The sequence below is a fragment of the Nannobrachium achirus genome (genome assembly GCF_963921795.1).
Source record: "Nannobrachium achirus genome assembly, chromosome: 8".
In the NCBI taxonomy this organism is placed as follows: Eukaryota; Metazoa; Chordata; class Actinopteri; order Myctophiformes; family Myctophidae; genus Nannobrachium; species Nannobrachium achirus.
Window position 1 is genome coordinate 54,096,993 of NC_137817.1, and position 21,420 is coordinate 54,118,412.

General features: G+C 42.7%; 1 protein-coding gene across 2 annotated transcripts in view; it reads right to left on the reverse strand.

Annotated features, from left to right (window-relative positions):
* Positions 1-3,228: 3,228 nt before the first annotated feature.
* fndc3a (fibronectin type III domain containing 3A) overlaps positions 3,229-21,420 on the reverse strand; it is a 149,472-nt gene continuing 131,280 nt past the window's right edge. For both annotated transcript variants that reach the window (XM_080731679.1, XM_080731680.1), the window contains 8 exons: positions 20,931-21,044; positions 18,093-18,242; positions 15,796-15,957; positions 12,769-12,980; positions 11,389-11,601; positions 8,712-8,878; positions 6,623-6,747; positions 3,229-4,728 (listed from right to left, as the gene is read on the reverse strand). In XM_080731679.1, the coding sequence (XP_080587805.1) occupies positions 4,381-4,728; positions 6,623-6,747; positions 8,712-8,878; positions 11,389-11,601; positions 12,769-12,980; positions 15,796-15,957; positions 18,093-18,242; positions 20,931-21,044 (1,491 nt within the window). In that variant the 3' untranslated portion in view covers positions 3,229-4,380. The remainder of the gene's footprint in view (positions 4,729-6,622; positions 6,748-8,711; positions 8,879-11,388; positions 11,602-12,768; positions 12,981-15,795; positions 15,958-18,092; positions 18,243-20,930; positions 21,045-21,420) is intronic.

Sequence of the window (21,420 nt, forward strand, 5' to 3'; positions counted from 1 at the left end):
TGCTACTCAAAGATTTGCTATTTCAGATCATGACAAGTGACAAGCCAGTGGGCCAATTACACAAGTTATATTTCGTCGTTGTCGGGTGTAAACCTTGTATGTCCAAAACCGTTTGTTTTCTATTTATAATTTAAAAAATGATTTAAACTAGTGAAAACAGCCGATCTACAAGCACACAACGCTGTTGTGTGCTTGTAGATCGGCTGTTTTCACTACTTTTGTGCAACGGCGTTGTATGATGAAGCAGGACTTTGCTTTGCGAAAAAAAAAAAAAATACAAATTTGAAACTTGGAGATACAAGGTTTCTGCCCGACAGTGACGATTTACTTTGTTGGCCGCCCAGCCCCCAAAATGGAATGAAGGCAGACATTTTATTTGTATTTTTTTCCCAATGGCCGGCCTGGACCGGCCGGGAATGAACCCGGCCGTTCGGGAGTTGTCCCGCTTTTCCCAATGGCCAGCACGTCCCTGGAATACACCGACGTAAGGAAGAAAAGCCAGAACTTCAAAAAAGGTGATTAAGAATTATAAATCTTTTATTGTGCATGGATCCTTTTGTCGATATCATGGCTATACAGATACACTTTAGATACATACCTATGATTATACATTTTCTTTTCCCATAACGAACATTTTAAAGTGATATGTCTGGTATTATGTAGAGTATAACAAATCTTCATTTTGGAATGTACGGTGTATGAGGTAACTGCAAACATTAAAATTACATAAAAATGGTCTCTTTTTGTGCATGTTTTTTTATTTTATTTTATTCTTATATATTTTTTTGTAGTTTTTGTATGTCTCCACAGCCAAAAAGGTAGTTTCACCCCCGGGGGGGCGATGAGGAGATATATTAAAATGGCACACGTTGCAATCACTATCAAAAATAGGAATTCTTTTATTTTTTTAATTATTTAAATGACAAAGAGAAGACATTTTCTTTTGTTTTTTTTTTCCTTCTTTTTTTTGCAGAATGTCTTGAAAAGACCAAATCATGTAATTTCTCCAACACGTTTTGCAAGGTACCTGCATTTGGTTTTGCAACAGCAGTTTTTATCTTTTTAAATAGTTTTTCTTTTTTCAGCCCATGAACCAAACACAACACTATAGACCCTACTGCCAGATTACCACTGAGAACTCAGCGTTTTAGCAAATCTGTTACAAATACTTAAACATACAGAGAGAAAAAGGCAAAAATTTAGATTCACATGAAGCACATGAGATAAACACAATTTTTTGTATAATCTTGCCGTTCAGCTTTCCATGGTGCATGAGTACTTGAGGATTTTATTTTATTTTTTCTCTCTGGAGAGTTACTGACTTATATTAACTTCAATATTATAAAAAATAGACTTCACACATGTATGACCCGACGAAAAAAGAAACAAAACGAATGCCTAGAACTTATACTTTTCTCAAATTTATATTCTCGACGATTATGCACCTCCGCTAACATGAAATAAAGGTTTTTGCTTAAAGAGTAAAAAATAAAAACGCTAGTGTTCACTAAAAGAAAAAAAGGAAAAAATCTTTTGAAAACTTAAGAGAAATCAAGATAATGCTCGCCAAGACGCCCCCCTCTCTCTCCCTCTGCTCTTCAATGCATTAAGGCCTCTGAAACAGCTGTTCCTCAAACCCTTCTCTCAGACGGATCGGCTGTTTCAGCGACGCCACGTGATGAGATATACTACAACTTTTAAAAACACGCACCCCCCGCCCAAAAACAAAACAAAATAAAATAAAATAAAACAAAAAAGATGAGGGCTCGCACAATCTCAAAAATGTTTTCTAAATTCATATAAAAATGCATCACAAAAACCAAGACGACAACCAAGTCGTGGTTCATCTTCTGTTCACTAAGGTGCAAAAAAAATCAATTTACCGGGAACGAAAAACAACAAAATAACAAAATAAAGAAACAATATAACAAACAGGTAAGCATACATTTTTTTGTTTTTGTTTGTGCTGAACAATGTAATTTTGGGAGTAAAGCAGCTGCATGATTGTAAAAAGAAGCTACAGTATAACTACATGATAGTAAAAAATAATTAGAATTTATTGTGTTAGTTTGGTTGTTGTTGATTTTCTTCTTTTTTTTGTTTGGTTTTCCCAACTCTATCTCCTACTGAGCCATTTTTCTTTTTGTGTGTTTTGTTTTTTTCTCCTCAAACTTACAGGTCCTCGTCGTGTCTGTACTGTACAAAAATATACTAAACATTTTCTCCAGTCATTTTTGCATCCTTAAACATTCTCAACATCAAAAAGGTTTTGGAAAGTGCTAAATGAATGCTCTATAACGCCAAAAAGAATTATAGATTTTTTTTTCTCATCTCGCTGCTATATATATATATATAATATATCACCTTTAAAATAGCAGATATACAAGCTCACAGCGCGGCACCGAGTGCCCCGCTGCCAGCTTGTAGATCTACTATTTTAACCACTTAAAACCCCAGCATCCTCAATGCGGGGAAGGCTTTCGCAGACAAAAGTAGCAGATCGACAAGCTCGCGACGCGTCGCATCGGCAAAGCTTTCCCCACAATATACAAGAAAGCGGAGAAGACACTGGCACAGAGCCCTGGGGGACTCCGACCAACCGTATGCGACAATGGAGTCCGTAGGATACGGGGGTGAATAAATTAAGAATTCCGCGGCTTGTGATTGGCTGAACGGCGGTCGGGAGCACTCTGCTGTGTTCACTTGGACCGCGCGGAGGCGCTGAAAGTCGGGGGGGATGAAGATTTACTATTCTGTCCATAACGGCACATAACTCGGTAACAGCGCCGAGTCGGCTCATGCGACCATCGCAACGCTCGACACGGCGAACTCGCTCGCTCGGCGGGGTCTCACGTGGCTCAAGGTCGCCTGAGACGGCGCGCCGCCGTTGTCACCACAGAAAACAAGCACTCCTTCCCTACGGATTCCAATATAGCCAACCGTATAGGGTTTAAGTGGTTGGGGCGAGGAAGGTGAAGTTCTCTTCACCTGATACTGAAGCCTCTTACTCCCCCTGCTGGCCATGTGCTGTACCCTCTGCGGCACAAACTATAAATATCGTCGTTGTCGGGTGAAACCCTTGTATGTCCAAAACCGTTTGTTTAGCATTTTTCATTTTAAAAATGATTCAAACTAGTGAAAACAGCCGATCTACAAGCACACAACGCCTCGCAATGCGAGGCGTTGTGTGCTTGTAGATCTGCTGTTTTCACTACTTTTGTGCGACTGCCTTGTATGATTAAGCAGGGCTTTACTTTGCGAAAGAACGTACAAATTTGAAACTTGGAGATACAAGGTTTCTGCCCGATAACGACAATATGCATCTGGACCCCATCCCCCCACCGGTCCCATCATCAAATAGAACATAGGCTCAGAGATCATACCTATATAACTATTGAATTTCTTTTTTGGGAAACATCTATCAAAAACATTGTTTCATACTAGACAACATTGTCTAGTAACGATATATATAACTATAAATAATGATTATTTTTCTATGCACACATCATTATGGTTTATGTTGCATAATCCCGACTCTCCAGTTTTCAGAGGGTCCGTTTGTGTGCGGGGGGGAGGGGGAGTCAATCAGAACGGAATAAGAAGCTTGGTTGAAAACGGGCTGTGTGCGCCCGGTGTGTGTGTCCGTGTGTGTGTGTGTGTGTGTGTGTGTGGGACCAAAGTACAAGAGTCACGGCTCATTTATACTAAGCGGCCGTTGCGTTTTCTCACACACCGGAAGTAGCCGATCTACAAGCTCACAAAGCATCGCGCCGCGACAGGTTGTGTGAGCTTGTAGATCTGCCGTTTTTCGGTGTTGAGACTCGATGCACAACTTCAACTTCAGTATGAAGTCAGGCTTCGGGAAAAGTGTTCCGTACGATTTCTTGCTATTCCCTCAACTGTATTCAGGCTGCCCCCCCCCGGCTCCCACCCGCACGGCTTAGGGCCGAAGCATACTCCACTTTTAGAGCCGAATTTATTTCGTTTCGGTTCGGGGAGTCACAAAATATCGGTGGCACCGAGCAGCCGAATTAATGACGAAGTATGATCGATGCATACTCCACTTTCGGAGCCAAGTTCAAATCGGTTCAGCTCTGTCAAAAAACTACAATATGACATCATTCAGAGGTTTGGGGGAGCGGGTACCGTCATATAAAGTCGGCTGTTCGATGCTTCCGAGATGTTGTGACACCCAAAACCGAACCCATTTAAACTGTGCTCTAAAAGTGGAGTACGCTTCGGCACTAACCGGTCAAATCTGCCGATGTCGGAAAAAAAAGAAATGATAAGAAAAGACAAAGTATGTAGAAAACAAATAAATCACAACAGAAATGAAGGGGAGAAAATAAAGCTAACAACCCGCGCGGCTCGGCTCGGGTTTCATTTGATGACAAAGTACTGGATGACGAACGCGATGAGGATGGCGATGACGGCGAACACCATGAGGAGGAGGAAGGCGCACTGCTCGTCGCTCAGGCTCCGCCTCTGCGGCCGGCCCCCGGCCTCCGACGCTGCGGCGCCCCGGGCGCCCACGGGGCCCGCGGTGCCTCCGCTGCCCGCCGCGGGGTCGCCGCGCTGGGGGGACAGGGTCACCGTGGGGCTGTAGGGCCCGCTCAGCTCCCCCGCCGGCGCGTCCTGGCACAGCCGGACGGCGCACACCCGGAAGCGGTGGTCGCTGTTGGCCGGCAGGCTGTGGACGTGGTGCGACGTGGCGGGACCCTTGTAGGCCTGTGGGAGGACGAGCACCACGTTAGAGTTTAGTCAGGAACACTCACGTTCAATGTTAACCTGGTGAATGCTACTATGCCTAAACCTAACCTCAGTGAAACTATGCCTAAACCTAACCCTAAAACCTAACCCTTAAGCCCTTTGCACACAGGATAGTTGCGTTTTTTTCGTCTGCTGCATGAATAAAACACATTGGATTTGGTGTGCAATGCTGTGCGGAATCGGCGCTGCGGATCCCAAAAGGAGTCATAAAAGGAGTGATGAGTTTTTTACCGCATGCGACAAGACGCACAAATCGAACTTGGTTCGATCGAGAAAAAAACGCACGGCCGCAGCCACTTGTCGCACGGCTAATTCGGATTCGGTGTGCATGAGGTCTTAGAGAATCATTGTTTTCTTTAAAAAAAATTAAATTGTCCGTTTTATCCGTGTGGATAAACGCACCTGTGTGCAGACGAACGACGATATCCACATCCAAAACCCCCTCCTCCGCTCTATAACACTCCCCTGCAACCATTTCTATGGACACAGGGCCCCTATACAGCTTGTGCAGAGCAGCAACAGCGTCATACATCAACTCACTCACCCGACCGAGCGAGTGAGCCGAGTGTGATGCAGTGATATTAGCATAATGGCGCGTACATGCGCCGGCGGCGGGCGGCCATTACTCCTGGTTAAGACGGCCGGGGGCTGCGGAGAGCGATGAGCTTGTTGTCAGAACGCCAGACACCTGGGACTGCTCGTGGATCAATGACCTTTACATAATGGCCAATTTAAAGGCAGCGATGACCGATACGCGGAGCGCCGTGACACTCTCCGGCTGCTGCAGTCAGAAGAAGCTCATGCCTCTTGGCCCTGCGTGTGTCTAACTCCACGTCAATACAATAAGCACTACTTTATCATCGTCTTTGTCGGGGTGGAAACCTTGTAGACCCAAAACTGTTAACTTTTTCAGGATTCAAATTCAAAAGCACCAAAGTAGCAGATCCGCAAGCTCAAAACAAAGTTCATTTTCTTCTGTAATATATATATATATATGTTACAGTCAGTTTGGGTAACTCAGTGAGATTGGGGTAAGAGCCCTCGTTTTGTAGTTCACCACACACCCCTAACACCACCTGGATCAATTAACCTTGATAGTCTCTTATCAGCGCACCTGTGTAATTCTGAGTATTCACCATGAGATGCCGACAACAGCCATTCACTTGTGTAGTCGCTGACGTCACTCGTTTGCGACCACTCTTTCTTTGTTTATCTACTAGCCTAGCTGTGTTTAGCCATTAGCTTACCATGCCTAACTCTAACCCTAACCTTAACCTTAACCTCAGTAAAACTATGCCTGACCCTAACCTCCGTGGGGTGAGGCGCTATCATTCCTGCCGACGCTACGTTGTCGTTGTTGAGGATGAAAGCGACCGCTTGTTCCACCCCGCGACGCACGACGAGCGCTCCTGTTCTCAATTTCCCTGAAATCCTTGGTGGATGAATTTGTTAATGCTCTTTACATGGGGTTCTCAAACTTGTTTAGGCTGTGACCCCCGAAATAAACATATTTGAACTGGGGACCCCCACCCTAACAAGCACTTGGAATTGTAGGTATTACATTTAATGTAACTCGGATCCGCAGGTAAATATTGTTGTGAAAATAGCAGATCTACATGCTCACAACGCCTCACAACGCGAGGCGCTGTGAGCATGTAGATCAGCTATTTTCACAATGTTCGCCTCTTGCTGACTTCATATTTGACAGTTTGGCCAGTCCTGTCGAATATTCGACTATTCGAATACTTTGAGGTCGAATAATTCGAATACTAAAAATCACTGTTCGTGAATGCCCTACTATGGTGACAGGCCTACTCTTCATAAAGCACAACAAGGTGGACATACACAGTACCTGTTTGAAATCCGAGTTTCCCAGCATGCACTGCAGGGTGTAGATGACGGGGTCTCCCTTCATGGGGGGCAGGGCCTCCCAGGTGACCTCACAGGAGTTGTCCTCCGAACGCTCCACCTTAGGGGCTGAACCAGAGAGAGGGACACAGCATTTAGTTTACAACGCTTACGCTTAGTATGTTTAAAGGAGTAGTTCACCACTTTTCAACCTGTCTTCATATAATAGGTCCTCACTAATGTTCATGATAAAATATCATTTTTTTTTCTACTCAGTCCAAGTCTCCTAGGACTAGGAGAGCTGTGGGAAGTTCAGAATCCATCGTCTTGTGACATCATCATTTCCCCCCCCAAAAAAATGTATCAATATTTTTGAAAAAAATATTTAGATTTTTATTATCGCGAGAACAATGGCTTCCACTTTAAAATTGCAACTTTTCAGGAATAGAAAGCCTTCAGTTTCTATAAGCTGGATTGGCAATCGATGATGTCACAAGACGATGGGTTTCTGACCTGCCCACAGCCCTCCTCTGAGAAAAAAAAGGGGAAAAAAAGCTATTTTTGAGTGAGGACCAATTATATGAACATAGGTTGAAAAGTGGTGGAGTGACCCTTTAAGTAAAAGTATCAATACTGCAATATAGAAATACTCTGTTACAAGTAAAAGTCAGAAATTCAAAATGTACTTGAGTAAAAGTACGAAGCTATTGGCATCTATCAAAATGTACTTAAAGTTACCAAAAGTGAAAGTACAAAAATGTTTGAAAATAGCAGATTTACAAGCTCAAAACGCGCCACATCGCGTTGTGAGCTTGTAGATCATCTATTTTTAAATAGCCAAGGTAATAAAATGCATTTGGGTCAAATGGGGGTACATTTATTGGAATCAAATTATTGTCTTGTGACAAAAAACTATCATAAAATGTCATTGAACTCAAGTCTCCATGGCGTGAGTAGGTAAAAAAAGTCATTTTGGGGGTGAACTACTCCTTTAAATGGTTCAAGAGTTAATGAATGAGTGAGCTAGCGGTCCACTCCATACATGTTTGGCTTTGCGACAGACGGCCCAAGGCAAAAAGAAAAATGCAGTTCATTTAAATCCATTTGTAAGTCTACACATGACAATTCTGCCCAACAAATGCGTCCGATCAGTGATGACACACGGACGAGACGAGTGCTTGACGCAAGTCAGGGACACTATCGTCGATGACGCTGTCAGTGTCTGTGTCACGGCGCGTGTCACACCGTGGGTCTGACTGTGAGGGGAGGCTGAGAGGATACAAGTAGTGGGGAGGGGGGGGAGAATAGTTAGTCTACCATGCTGTGACGCTGGGAGGTCCAGTGCTTCTCAACCTGTGGGTCAGGACCCCCAGGGGGGTCGGCAAATTATTTTGGGGGGTCCCCAGATGATTAACTTAATGTGCAATATTGTTTTCTCACTCAACGCTCACACATGAGGACTATTTCCTCATTCTACGAGAGTCGCAGCATATTCTCTGTCGCACGTGTTCAAAGGTAGGGGAAAAAAACAAGCATTTTTGGGCACTGAATGTGTTAAAGGGTAAGAAAACTCAAAATAGCTGGCAGGGAACGTCATAAGTCGAAAAACAATGTTAGCAGTCAATGAGACATACCGTTCAGGCGTTCACACTAAGGGTTGCCCACCTGCCCTTGGCAGGTAAATAAAACTTTCGGGCAGGTGGAGATTGCTTTCGGGTTGCCCGACCGGGCAAGTGCTCGTTTGAGAGGGGACGCAACCTTCTATAAACACAATGCGAGATACAGTATCTGTCTAAACACCTGAACGTGTCCAGAGCGCTCTGTCTTCTGGTCTGTGGAATGTAAAATAAGGGCATTGTTTACCTATAATGTGCCGTTTTCATTGTTGCTACACTGTGTTACAGTGTAAAGTTGAACAGTAATTCAAAATGTACCTATCATTTTATAATGGTCAATTTACTTTTTGGGCAAGTGAGCATAAACCTTGGGAAAGTAGAACATGACCTGTACTTGCCCGACGGGCAAGTGCCTCTGAGACCTTAGTGTCAACCCACAACGTCATGAAAGACACCGACTGCAGCTCTTCAGCGTACCTTTGAGGGGGGCGGGGGGAGAACGTGGGGTGCTGAAGGTGTAAACATTTGAGAAGGGTCCTTCGCCCGCCTCATTAAAGGCCTGGATGCGGAACGTGTACGAGGTAGACTCATTAAGCCTCTGGACTTTGTGAGTGTGGCATGGTCCTTTGTACAAGGAGATAAATCTGCAAGAACAGACAAGAACAGGTAGAGAGAGAGAAAGGTGAGTGGCATGACGGTGAATAACAGAACAGCACAAATTAACCCATTTAGGCCAAGGATTATTGACTGCTTTAACTATTGAAAAATAGCAGATATACAAGCTCACAGCGCGGCAACGAGTGCCGCGCTGCGAGCTTATACATGCTTATACATGCTGCTAGCCAAATACATATAATTTTGGGGGTCCTTCACATGAAAAAGTTTGAGCACCACTGACATAGTAGTCTCTCAAGAACAGGCTAACTGAGCTCCAGTTAAGTGAAAAGGACCTTTTCTTTGACGATGGCTAGCCAGATTGCTGACAGAAACATAGGTTTTTCAAAAGACACTTATAGAATCAGGTCAAAATCTCATGATTTTTCAAAAATAGCAGATCTACAAGCTCGCAGCTAGAGCTTGTATATCTGCTATTTTTCAATAGTTAAAGCATAAAATAATGATACACTATAATGAGTACCCGTTCTGAATGGGTACTTAAAAACCACTTAAAACTAGGGATGGAACTCGAAACAAGGGCCCGCTACAAACCCGATACCAAATTTATTGAGACCCCAGTATCAATAAGCTTTGGGCTTATCAAGCTTGTTATCGAGCATAGCGGCCCATGACGTCATGTTTAAACAGTCACGACAAGAAGCGAACAAGAAATGATTACAGTACTATTCATAATATAAAGTCATTTAACACTTATTGCACACTAATGAATGATTGTTTTAATGATATTTAATGATAATGTGTGTTACTTTTGTCACTGTCATAGATGGTGGTCAGCCACAAACTCATAGTCACAACAACTGGCCAATAAAAAAAGATACATGTACCAGTTCTGTTCAGAATTTGTCTTTTCGTCTTTCCACGAAATATTAGAACACGCTCAATAGTGGGCTCGATAAAAGCCCGGCTCAATAAGGTGCTCATTATCAATAAAACGAACAAGCTCCATCCCTACTGTAGATTCAGGAAACTGGACCTGGTGTTTTCTCTGTACTTAGATCGCCTTTTCCGTCTACACCAAATCTCTTTGCATAAAAACAGCAGATATACAAGCTCAAAACAACAGCTTCGTACGATAGGTACAATTTTGTTTTGATTCAACATATCCACAACTTTCCAACATCCCATCGTGCATTGCACAGAAGTTGCACGGAGCTTCCGGCGCCGCAGCCGAGTGTGATCTACAAGCTCACAACGGTTTCATCTGCGATGCGACGTGAGCTTGTATGTCTGCTGTTAACCGGAAGTGTGGTGCAAAAAATTCTCCATTAAATTCCCCTGGAAAGAGGTGGATACAGCAGGGGTTTTCAAACTTTTTTGACTCAGGGCACCCCTGTAAATAACTTTTTCATCCACGGCACCCCTGAGTTAAGGGCTTTGCAGATAGGCGTGACTTTTCGCCCCCCCCCCCAAAAAAAACAGACAATTTTTTTATTTTTATTTCTTTTAAAGAAACCAATGATTCTCTAAGTGGCTGCGGCAGTGCGTTTTTTCCCCCCATCGAACCCAGTTCGATTTGTGCGTCTTTTCGCATGCGGTAAAAACTCATTGACTACTTTTATGACTCCTTTTCGGATCCAAAGTGAGGATTCCGCGCTACATTCAACACTAAATCCAATGCATTTTAATCATGCAGCAAACGGGGAAAAAAAGTAAACACAAAGTGCCTGTGTGCAAAGCCATTTACACTGTTACATTTTTAGAATCTTACATCATTGTACGCTATGTAAATATGCACATATTTCCACCTGAGATACACTGTAGGTTATGTCACGGAAAAATATCAGTTTCCTTCAGAACTGACTGAAAATAACTTTATACTTAACGTTTAACCACTTGAACCCCATCATCCCTATTCTGGGGCGAAGAGAGTTGCCGTAGATGGATAAAGAACTCATGAAGTACAGTGCAAATCAGGTCTGTTTTACTAAGCATAGTGAAGTGATATTGAAGAATACTAAATATTATCAATTTATTCTGAGGCACCATCAGACTGGCATAACGGCACCCATTTTGGGAAACCCTGATATACAGCAGTGGTTCTCAATCTGTGGGTCGGGACCCCCCTGGGGGTCCCCAAATTATTTTGGGGGGGGGTCCCAAGATGATTAACTTAATGTGCAACATCGTTTTCTCTCCCGACAGTAGACAGACCAACATAAAGTTTAAGTGTATAGAGGGTATCTGCACATTTCTAAAGTGACAATTTAAGGAATTTTTAATACCTATAAAATGACAAACTAAACATTGGCCAAATTGTCAAATATTAGAGGCAGAAATTGTGAAAATAGCCGATCTACATGCTCACAACGCCTCGCAACGCAATAGAACAATAGAACCGTGTTATACAAAATGTAATGCCTAAACTCTTAGTGCTCGTCAGGATGGGGGGGTAAAATATAAATATAAAATATGATTATTTTGGGGGTCGCGGCCTGAAAAGGTTGAGAAACACAGCATGTGTATATACCGTACATACCTGCCATTCCTGTCCTCCATCTGCAGCTGGTACTGGAGGGCGTCGGAGGTGGCTGCTTTGGCGGGCCCGTCGCCCCACTTCAGCCTGAGGGTGTGGTGGCTGAACGCCGTGCACTCCAGGCGGGGCGGCGGGGGCGGCAGGGGCTTGGTCTTCAGCTTCACACTGTGGCTGAAGGGGCCCGCGCCCAGGCTGTTGAGGGCCTGGATGCGGATCCTGCTCCACAGCACGCACACGCACACGCACACACACACACACACACACACAGAGAACAGAAGGAGATTGTTGTTGTCAGTGATGTGCAGAGAACATAGGCGATTCTAGCCTCTTCTAGCAGGGGGTGCAAGATTGGGTTCCTCATGCACGCACGCTTGCGCACGTGTGAACATTTTCGGATTTTGTACGGTTTATCCTGTTGTTTTAATGGGTTTGTAAGGTTTATTTTTTACCTAATTGTAACACAATATAAACTGTGCATTTTCTAGACACCATGAGCATATGTCTATATGATTTATTTACTTATTTTTGCAACAACTTGTGTGTAAAATACATTTAAGAGAGAGGGCTTTAGGAGCAATTCGCCACCAGAGCTAAATAAGAAATTTTTTTGCACCCCCTGGCGGCCAGTGCAAGTGCACCCATAGACACCCCTTAAAATCGCCTATGGCAAAGAACTTTAGAGAGGCAGGGGCTGACATTTCTAAAAGGGGCTTTTGGTGATAATATTGAAAATATGGGGTTGGTCTGGGTCTTTTTTTTTTTTGAAAATTCGGCCAAAACTCGGGAAACACGGCGTGGCGGCATCATCAGACGACAGGAATAACTCAGGGAAACTCGGGAGGTGGCAGCAAATGAGTTAAGAGAGAACCGTTAAGGAACCGGAATGGTTAAAACCCTATAGCAGGGTGACTGGGCCCAGAGTTACTACAGGGGGGGGGCACCAAATCTTTGTGTGATAGAAACTTTTTTCATCTTTTTTTATATTAACCACTTTTCTTGAACCCTAGTGTTCTTATTCTGAGAACTTTAGCCAAAAATAACAGATCTAAAAGCTCAAAGCTTTTTTTTTTTCGGCAAAGAGGTTTGGTGTAGAGGGGAAAAAGAGACAACTAATTACAGAGTGAAAGGTCAAATTTATGGCCAAAACACACTGATCATTGTGCTGTCAAACTTGACCTTTCACTCTGTAATTAGTCGTCTCTTTTTCCCCCTCTACACCAAACCTCTTTGCAAAAAAAAAAAAGCTCACAACGCCTCGCAGCGCGAGGCATTTTGAGCTATGAACAGGTTGTGGGGGTCCCTGCTTCATCTCTCTCTCTCTCTCTCAACTAAGGGGTCCTTCCTTGGCCTGGAAACGTTGAAAAGGATCCCATGAAGCCCTACCTGTAGCTGGTGTCAGGCTGCAGGTGCTGGATGATGTGTGTGGTGACGGGGCCCACCGAGACGGGCTGCCTCTCCCCCAGGTCGATCAGGTAGGAGGTGACCGGAGAGCCGTGGTCACAGGGGGGCTCCCAGCACAGCCCCAGGCAGGTGGAGGGAGAGTAGAGGGCAGCCGCCGGAGCCCGGACACCCTCCTCATCTTCCTCCTCCTCTTCCTAGGGATGAAAATCATCTTATTGTTAGGGCTGTCACAGTTATTATCATAATCGTCATAATCGTGAATGTTGAAAAATGTCAGAAATAGTGGAAATAGTAGATCTACAAGCTCACAACGCATCGCGACGCGTTGTGAGCTTGTAGATCGGCTATTTCCACTATCAATGTTATTTTTTAAGTAGTAAGTTGTCAAATATGTCGGTAATGTGTTTGTATATTTAGGTTATGTGTCATATCTACCATGTGCAACTTCAAAGCCTAAAAGCCAAACAGAAATGTAATTATCAACGACAAATACACAATTAAATCGTTAATCGCCAATTATTTGAGTGACAATTAATCGTCATGTAAAATGTCATATTGTGACAGCCCTACTTATTGTATTATTATTGAACACATTGACTAAAGGGATGTTCCACTTTTGTGAACACCCCAGACAGTTTTTAATTTGCTTGATTCAATATTTAGATGTTTGATATTATTCATTTTATCAGACACTCTAGGGCCCATTCCTATACAAACCCATTGTAACTTCAAACTCCATTTTGACCATGATAGATTCATCAAAAACACCCGTCTTTTTTTCTGGTGACTCATACTGTCCTCCTATTACATGAGCTGGCCGTGTTTTTTCGATAACTTTTTTTTTCATTTATTTTTAATACTTTTTTGGGAAAATGGAAAAAAATATACAATTAAAAAAATATTAAAAATAAATGAATGAGTGTCTGATAAAATGAATATCTAATTGTATTATATCTGATAAAATGAATATCTAATTGTATTATATCTAAATATCTAAATATTGAATTAAGCAAATAAAAAAAACTGTCCAGGCAGGGTGTTCACAAAAGCCTGAGTAGATGATAAAATGACCAAAAGTTTTTTTGAAAGTGTAGTATCCCAGTGTTGGGCAATATTACTTAGGAGAGTAATCGTTACATATTACTTATTACTCCTTGGAAAAAGTAATAATATTATATTACTTATTACTTGGAATCAAGAGTAATATATAATATATTAAGTTATATTACTTTTTTCTTTTTTTTTACCCCGCAAAAGAAAAGAGATGTAGGGTACAATGACACAATCTGTTTAGCCAGCTCCTTTTAGAACAGAATCCAATTTATTGGAAAAATAAGTCTCCAATCAGCCAAACAAGCTTTATTTGACAGCTGTGATCAGTGCATTTACCAGACATTTAAAACTGTCAGTAATTTTGACCCTAGGCTCTGTATGGTCTTTAACTCAGAATAAAGGATATAGGCCTAATCAGAAAGCAGCCTACTTTATTAGGAGTATCTGTAAGTTGAAAAACAATCCAGCACCACGGAGATGAAGAGAAACTACTTCTCCCTGTGTGTCGTCGTGTGTAAATGAGAAGAGGAGGGGCTCACTGACCATCTCTCTCTCTCTCTCTCTCTCTCTCTCTCTCTCTCTCTTTTCAGTGTGTCTCTCTCTCTCTCTCTCTCTCTCTCTTTCTTCAGTGTGTGTGTGTGTGTGTGTGTGTGTGTGTGTGTGTGTGTGTGTGTGTGTGTGTGTGTGTGTGTGTGCGACGCAATCTACAACTCGCTGCGCAACTCTGTGTCAAGTTGACCTAGGCTCTCAGAGAACATCAAAAGAAGTTAACGACCGTCAATTAAGCAGCTGCATGTGCTGCTCTGAGTGCTCTCCTCTCCTGCCAGCGAGGCACGAGTAATATAGTAACAAGGCGTTTTTTGGGCGGAGTAAAGCGTTATATATTACCGTTTTTGACAGAGTAATACCTTACACTACTCGTTACTGGATAAAGTAATAATATTACAGTAATATATTATTAGTAATTCGTTACTGCCCAACACTGAGTATCCCACATGTGTGTGTGTCTGCGCGTACATTTTTTCTGTACTTTACGCAAAAAAGAAAAAAATCTAAATCCCGGCAGTCAATGTATTAATCGAAAGTTGATAACCTTATCCATCGATTAATCAATAAGTATGGTATGGGTTTATTGCTTAGTCCCCAAAGGGAAACATGTTTTGCCACCAGAGCGAATACAAATACACAAAATCAATGACAACATATAACAAACATACAAATACACAACAAATAACAATAACAGACTTTACAAATTACATGACACCCTCCCAAAAACCAAGCTAGCGATGTACGTTAACGTTAAGGAAGTGGCTCTTTTAACACATCGGACGCCCACGTGGTTTTGACGTCTTAATTTGCTGGTGCCCATGGCAACGCGTCATTTTACCTACCGGCGAGAGTACTGGCGAGAAAAGTAATCCGAGTAAATGTAATCCGAGTATGTCCTGTTTATTTCGCGAAAATCTTTTCTTTCAGTCAGGACCGTTTTTTATCATTTCTAAGCCACAGTGTTTGTGTTACGGCATGTAGAAGAGGCTGCCGTTTTGAGAAAAAATGAAAAAAGGAAGAAATCCGGAGAAAACAGCATTTTTGTGCAGCCGCTAAACAGGAAGTCAACGAGACACACAGCACGTCCGGGTGACGTAATTGCGCGCTGCATGTTGGGAAATGGAGTTTGTTTCATCACCGCGGTAGCCAAGTGCAGTAGCTACAGTACAGTATAGTTTACTGTACAACGCGTCAAACGCGTCGTGGGCCTCCAGCGACATCAAAGAAATTGACTTGTAGACACCACGTGGGCATCCGATGTGTTAAGGACCAAAAAGAAAAACCAAAAACGAGTGCAGAAACACAATTGCCTTGATGTACGTATATAACATTAACGAGCGTTTAATGTAATCAAATCATTTCTTAACGGCCATCAATGGATTTTAGATCGACCGCTAACATCCCTACCTCTTCCTCCTCCTCCTCTGCTCCCGTGGCGTGCGTGGCGGTGCGTCCCAGCAGCTCCGCCTCCTTCAGGGCGTGGATGTTCTGGACCGCGGCGGGCACCGAGCACGGCGTCTGGCACAGGACCGCCTCGCTGAAGGGGCCCGCGCCCGCCACGTTCACAGCCTGGTGACACAAGGTGGGATCATATGAGGAGGCCTGTCACACTTATTACATAAGCGTCTAATCGCAATTATTTGACATAATCGCATTTATTTTGTCAGACGATTCCATGTTGAAAAATGTTCATATATTTTCAAACATTTTCTAAAATAGCGGAAATGGCAGATCTACAAGCTCACAACGCGGCGCACCGCGGCGCGTTGTGAGCTTGTAGATCGGCTATTTCGACTATCAATGTTCCTTTTTAAGTATAAAGTTGTCAATTATGTCAGTCATTTGTTTCTTTGTATATTTAGGTTTATGTGTCATATCTGCCGTGTGCAACTTCTAAAAAAAACGTCTAAAAAAGCTTAAAAGCCAAACAGGAATGTAATTGTCAACAACAAAAACACAATTAAATTGTTAATCGCAATTATTTGAGTGACAATTAATCATCATGTAAAATGTCATAATCGTGACAGCTCTTGATACAGTATGAGGTCAGATTTCGTCCACTAAAAACTATGGCGTCAAAATGTTTGTCCACTAGCTTTTTTCACTGACGAAAACTAAATAAAAACTAAATAAAAAAATAGACTGCTAGATGACTAGATGATGCTAGAAAGATGCAATTCTGGGAAATTGCTAAATCGTATATTTTAGTCATATGAAAAGCTTTAGTCTATTTTTAGTCGACTAAATATTCAATCACCTACTAAATATTTGACGTATCGACTAAATATTGAATCAACAACAAGTACGATCTGATCTCATTTTTCAAAGACGCAACTTACAGATAATGAAGTCAGTCTAAATAACGTAAGCCGTTTACCATTGAAAAATACACACATCTAACAGATAAACCTGGCAAATGAAGGTCAGTTTTACATGCAGTGATCCCAGAGGAACACAAGGTGGAGGTGTTGCGTATAAAATACCCAACCATCAAATAGAGCTGTGTTTCTCAAAGTGGATTCCAGGGACTCTGTGGGTTCCTTTAGGGGCGTCTAAGTGGACCCATACAAGTCTGTAACTCTGACAGTGTACAAATGGAACCAAATGGACCCGTTAGGGTTCATTTGGTTCCATTTGTACACTGTCAGAGTTAAGGGGAGACCTTGAGATTTGAAAGTTTGAGTAACACTGACTTAGAGACCTGCTTTTAGATAGATAAAAATATACCCTGGTCAAATAAAATCATTGATGCAATCATTGATGCAAACATTAGTGTGTTGAGGAAATCTTAAGTCCATAAGTAATGCATTGTACACTCTTGTGTATTTGCGATATATCCTACGCTGCAACGTTTAAAATGTCAAGGTCTCCGCTTATCTCTCTAAGGGTCCATTTGGTTTCATTTGTATACCGTCAGAGTTACATAACTTTTAAGGATCAATTTAGACCTCCCAAAAGGAACCCAGAGAGTCCCTGGACCCCACGTTGAGGACCACTGGTCTAAATGGTCTGTTACTCCTTTTTCTTTTAGTCGTTGTTACCTTGTAGGTGGTTGTACTGTTAAGTAACTTGAAAAATAACCATAAAAACCCAACATGAAAAAGAATCACGATAAGATTGTGTATTGTGATACCGCTTGGGAAAATATCGTGAAATTGTATTTTTCCATATGGCCTAGGGGTGGGCGATATGGAAAAATGCAATATCACGATATTTTCCCAAGCTGTCTCACGATACACGATTTTATCACGATTCTTTTTCACGTTGGTTTTGATGGTTATTTTTCAAGTTACTTGACAAAAACTAGACTCTCTGGGTTCCTTTTGGGAGGTCTAAATTGAGCTTTACAAGTATGTAACTCTGACAGTATACAAATGAAACCAAATGGACCCTTACGGGTCCATTTGGTTTCATTTGTATACTGTCAGAGTTAAGTGGAGACCTTGACATTTTAAGGTCTGAGAACTGCTGATTTAGACCAAAATGCAGATTTAAATGAATTCTGCAATGAATCTCTGTATTAAGGATTAAACAGGATTTTTTACAAGGCTCCCTCAATTGTATCACGATATATACGATACCTCTGAAAAGGCATATCGTGGAGACATTGTATCGTCTCCACGATAATTATCACCGTATCGCCCACCCCTAATATGGCCCACCCCTAGAGTACAGTAACAACAACAGGAGGGTGCAGTGCTCACCTGTACTCTGCAGAAGTAGTTGGTGGCAGGCAGCAGCCCCTTCATCTCGTGGCTGAACGCAGGGCCGCTATAACACGTCTGCATGACCCCCTCGGCGGCCCCCCACTCCACCCGGAACTCCGAAACGGGGGCTCCATTGCACAGGGGAGCCTAGAGGGGCGCGCATGCACGCACACAAACACACAGGGGAAGAAAAGAGCATATCGCACCATTAAAAACCTACCCCTAAAAACTTGAACACAGTAAAACTTTACACCATGATGTACCTACAGCGTTAGGCAACCTACAGCCCTAGAGACACATGTGGCTCTTAGACATGGATCAATGCAAAACTATTTGTGTGACTAAGTCACAATTTGCGATTTGGGAAATAGTATGAAAAGGATCACCCCACCGCAAGCCCTAAAGGAGTGTAAATCCCTAACTTCCTTCGCCGTGATTAACTAGAAACAATGAAAGTAAACGATGGCACTAAACCAGGGGTGCCCAAAAGGTAGATCGTGATCTACCAGTGGATCACCAAGGGTGTGGGGGTAGACCACATGACATGCCTCTAAAATATATAATTAAAATATAAAAAGAATATGTCAATATGACATCAAGAAGGGCCTGTCAGCTCTCTTCATGGCTTCTAAAGTAGGCAAACCTCCAATGCAATGCTTTGTTCAAGAGTCAGTAGCATTACGAAGAACCCCAAAACCTTCCACTTCCATACAGAATGGGATGAAGACATTTCCCCCAGTATTTTCCATTTATTTCCCCCTTACAGTAGTGTGTTTGTCTAAAATGTAACGCCAGTGCTGCTATTCCAAAGCCCCCCCCAGCTAAAACATTTTGGATGGGTAGATCATTTTGAGCTAGTCATTTTAAAAGTAGATCTCACGTCAACTAGACCAGGTCACCTGGTTGTGCCAGACCCGCAATGAAAACTAGTATGGCACTGAACTAACACATGAACACACAGGATTTTATAGTCTCAGCAACAAAGCGTAGTGAGCTTGTAGATCGGCTGTTTTCACTAGTATGGCACTGAACTAACACATGAACACACAGGATTTTATAGTCTCAGCAACAAAGCGTAGTGAGCTTGTAGATCGGCTGTTTTGACTAGTATGGCACTGAACTAACACATGAACACACAGGATTTTATAGGCTGAGCAGCTGGAGATGTTTGTGAGCTTGTAGATGGGCTGTTTTCACTAGTATGGCTGTGGGGCAAATGTTTTGCAGCACTGAACTAACACATGAACACACAGGAATTTATAGTCTCAGCAGCTCGTCAGCCAACTCAACTCAGCTGGTCCCGTACAGGTGACGGCACTCAAGGCAATCAGCCGAGCAAGGGAAGGGAGGGGCAGATGAGCAGTCAGAGGCAAACACAGGCACACTGAGGAAAAGAGGGACACTGAGGAAAAGAGGGACCGACCGACCGACCGACAGACCGACAGACCGACAAAGCCTTATGTAGGCCGACCCCCTGGGTCTGGCAAAAAAGTGTGGGCACCCCAGCACTGAACTGTTGGATTAATTCAAAATGTGCACCAAATGTGTTATATATTTTATGGAAAATACTTCTGAACATGTTGCTTGCTACTGTAGTTCACCACTACAAAAGAAGAGCAAATCTTTTATGTTGCCTTCATTGCCTTCTTAAATTGAATGAATGAATGAATGGTTTATTTCAGTGCCTTTTCATCACATGAATTGCTTAAATTTAATTTTGCAATTGGCAACACCGGAAAAGGAGTAGGCTGAAGCCGAAACTTATCGTGCCTAACCTTTTTGAAGATAGATGTCAGACAAGATTTGGTCTGGTTTAAGGAACCACAGATAAATATTGTGAAAATAGATCAGCTATTCATAAGTTTGCCTCTTTCTTTTTCTCTCTTTTTTGTTGTTGAAAATATGTTTTATTGAGCATATTATAATTGACAATTAACAATATCACAATATTTCTCTCATTTGCCCAGATTTTTTGTTTTTTCTTCTTCCCTTTCCCCATTCCCCCATTGTTCCATGCTGTCCTTGCCAGGTGCTCGGTTCACCCAAGGCACTGCTTGGAGAGAAATAACCAGCACGGCGCAAGATGAAGTCCTTACTGTTACTGTAGTCCTTATACATATAAGACAGCGGTTTGCCTCTTTCTTATATTATTTGACAATTTGGCCAATGTTTGACCAGTTTTTATAGTATAGTTTGTTCATTACTTTTGATGCAGTGCAGTAATGTTTTTTTTTATTATCTTTCCTTTTTTTTAGGTATTAAAAACGTCTGAAAGGTCCTTAACACATGGGATGCTAAGGTTTCTAACATTTCTAGCTGTTGCTGCTGCTGCTGCCGCCGTTCGTTATTATTTTGAAGAGCCTCGGAAGCTTCGTGCGTGTGCACGTGGGTGTCCACTGACGATTGAGGAAGAAAATCCATTTGTTTACAAACACTCGCTAAACTAAAATCCAAACCGCGGCCGACCATCGCGGTAAAGTGTCGCCGTGAAAACAATCAGATCTCTGCTTCCCTGGCGTTCTTTTCACCTCATTCATAGATAAAGCCCTTTTTATGTTTCAGCCTAGAATGGAAATCAATGCAACCAGCTTGTGCCATTTTCTCTCTCTCTCTGAGCTACGGGGTGACGTATGGACTAGGGTCATTCACAGGGCACGCAGCATGCACGCAGAGCTGTACCAGTTAACCCCTTGTTGTTACCCTGCCACTCATTTTGGCAGGGTGACCCCTAGTGGCCTTAACTCATTACTGGACGAGTTTGGCACCCAAGTTGTTAATTTGTCACTTCACTGTCATCTGAGCCCCCCCCCCCCCCCCAAAACCAGGTTGTCTTACCTCCCAGCTGATCACCACACAGCTGGGTGACTTGCAGGTGGTGCAGGGGGCCTTGCAGGCTTCTGGGGCCCCGGGGCCCGTCGTCACCTCGCAGCGCTCCGACAGGGGCCCGTACTGTTGGGCAAAAAGAAAAGCATGAGGTTATTAACTCTTTTACTGCCTAATTAAAGAGGCAGTGCCATGATTTTTTTCTCCCCTAAAACATGATGATCAGGTATTATGATTATACTAGGAGGAAGATTAATATTATTTAAAATAAAAAGTGTACAGAAAGAGTTACAATTTTGTTTTTATGTGACCACACCCACCAGTTAATTAGGTATGCCTGGTTGTCAGGTGGGTGGTGACCCAGCTGAAGTTAGCCACACCCACAGTGTTGGGTGAATGGTAAAAGGGGAAGGTATGATTATATAATTTAATGTGTTTGACTTTCAGATTTAAGGAAGTAAACACAAATACACAGGGAAGACATTTCTGCACATTATAACCC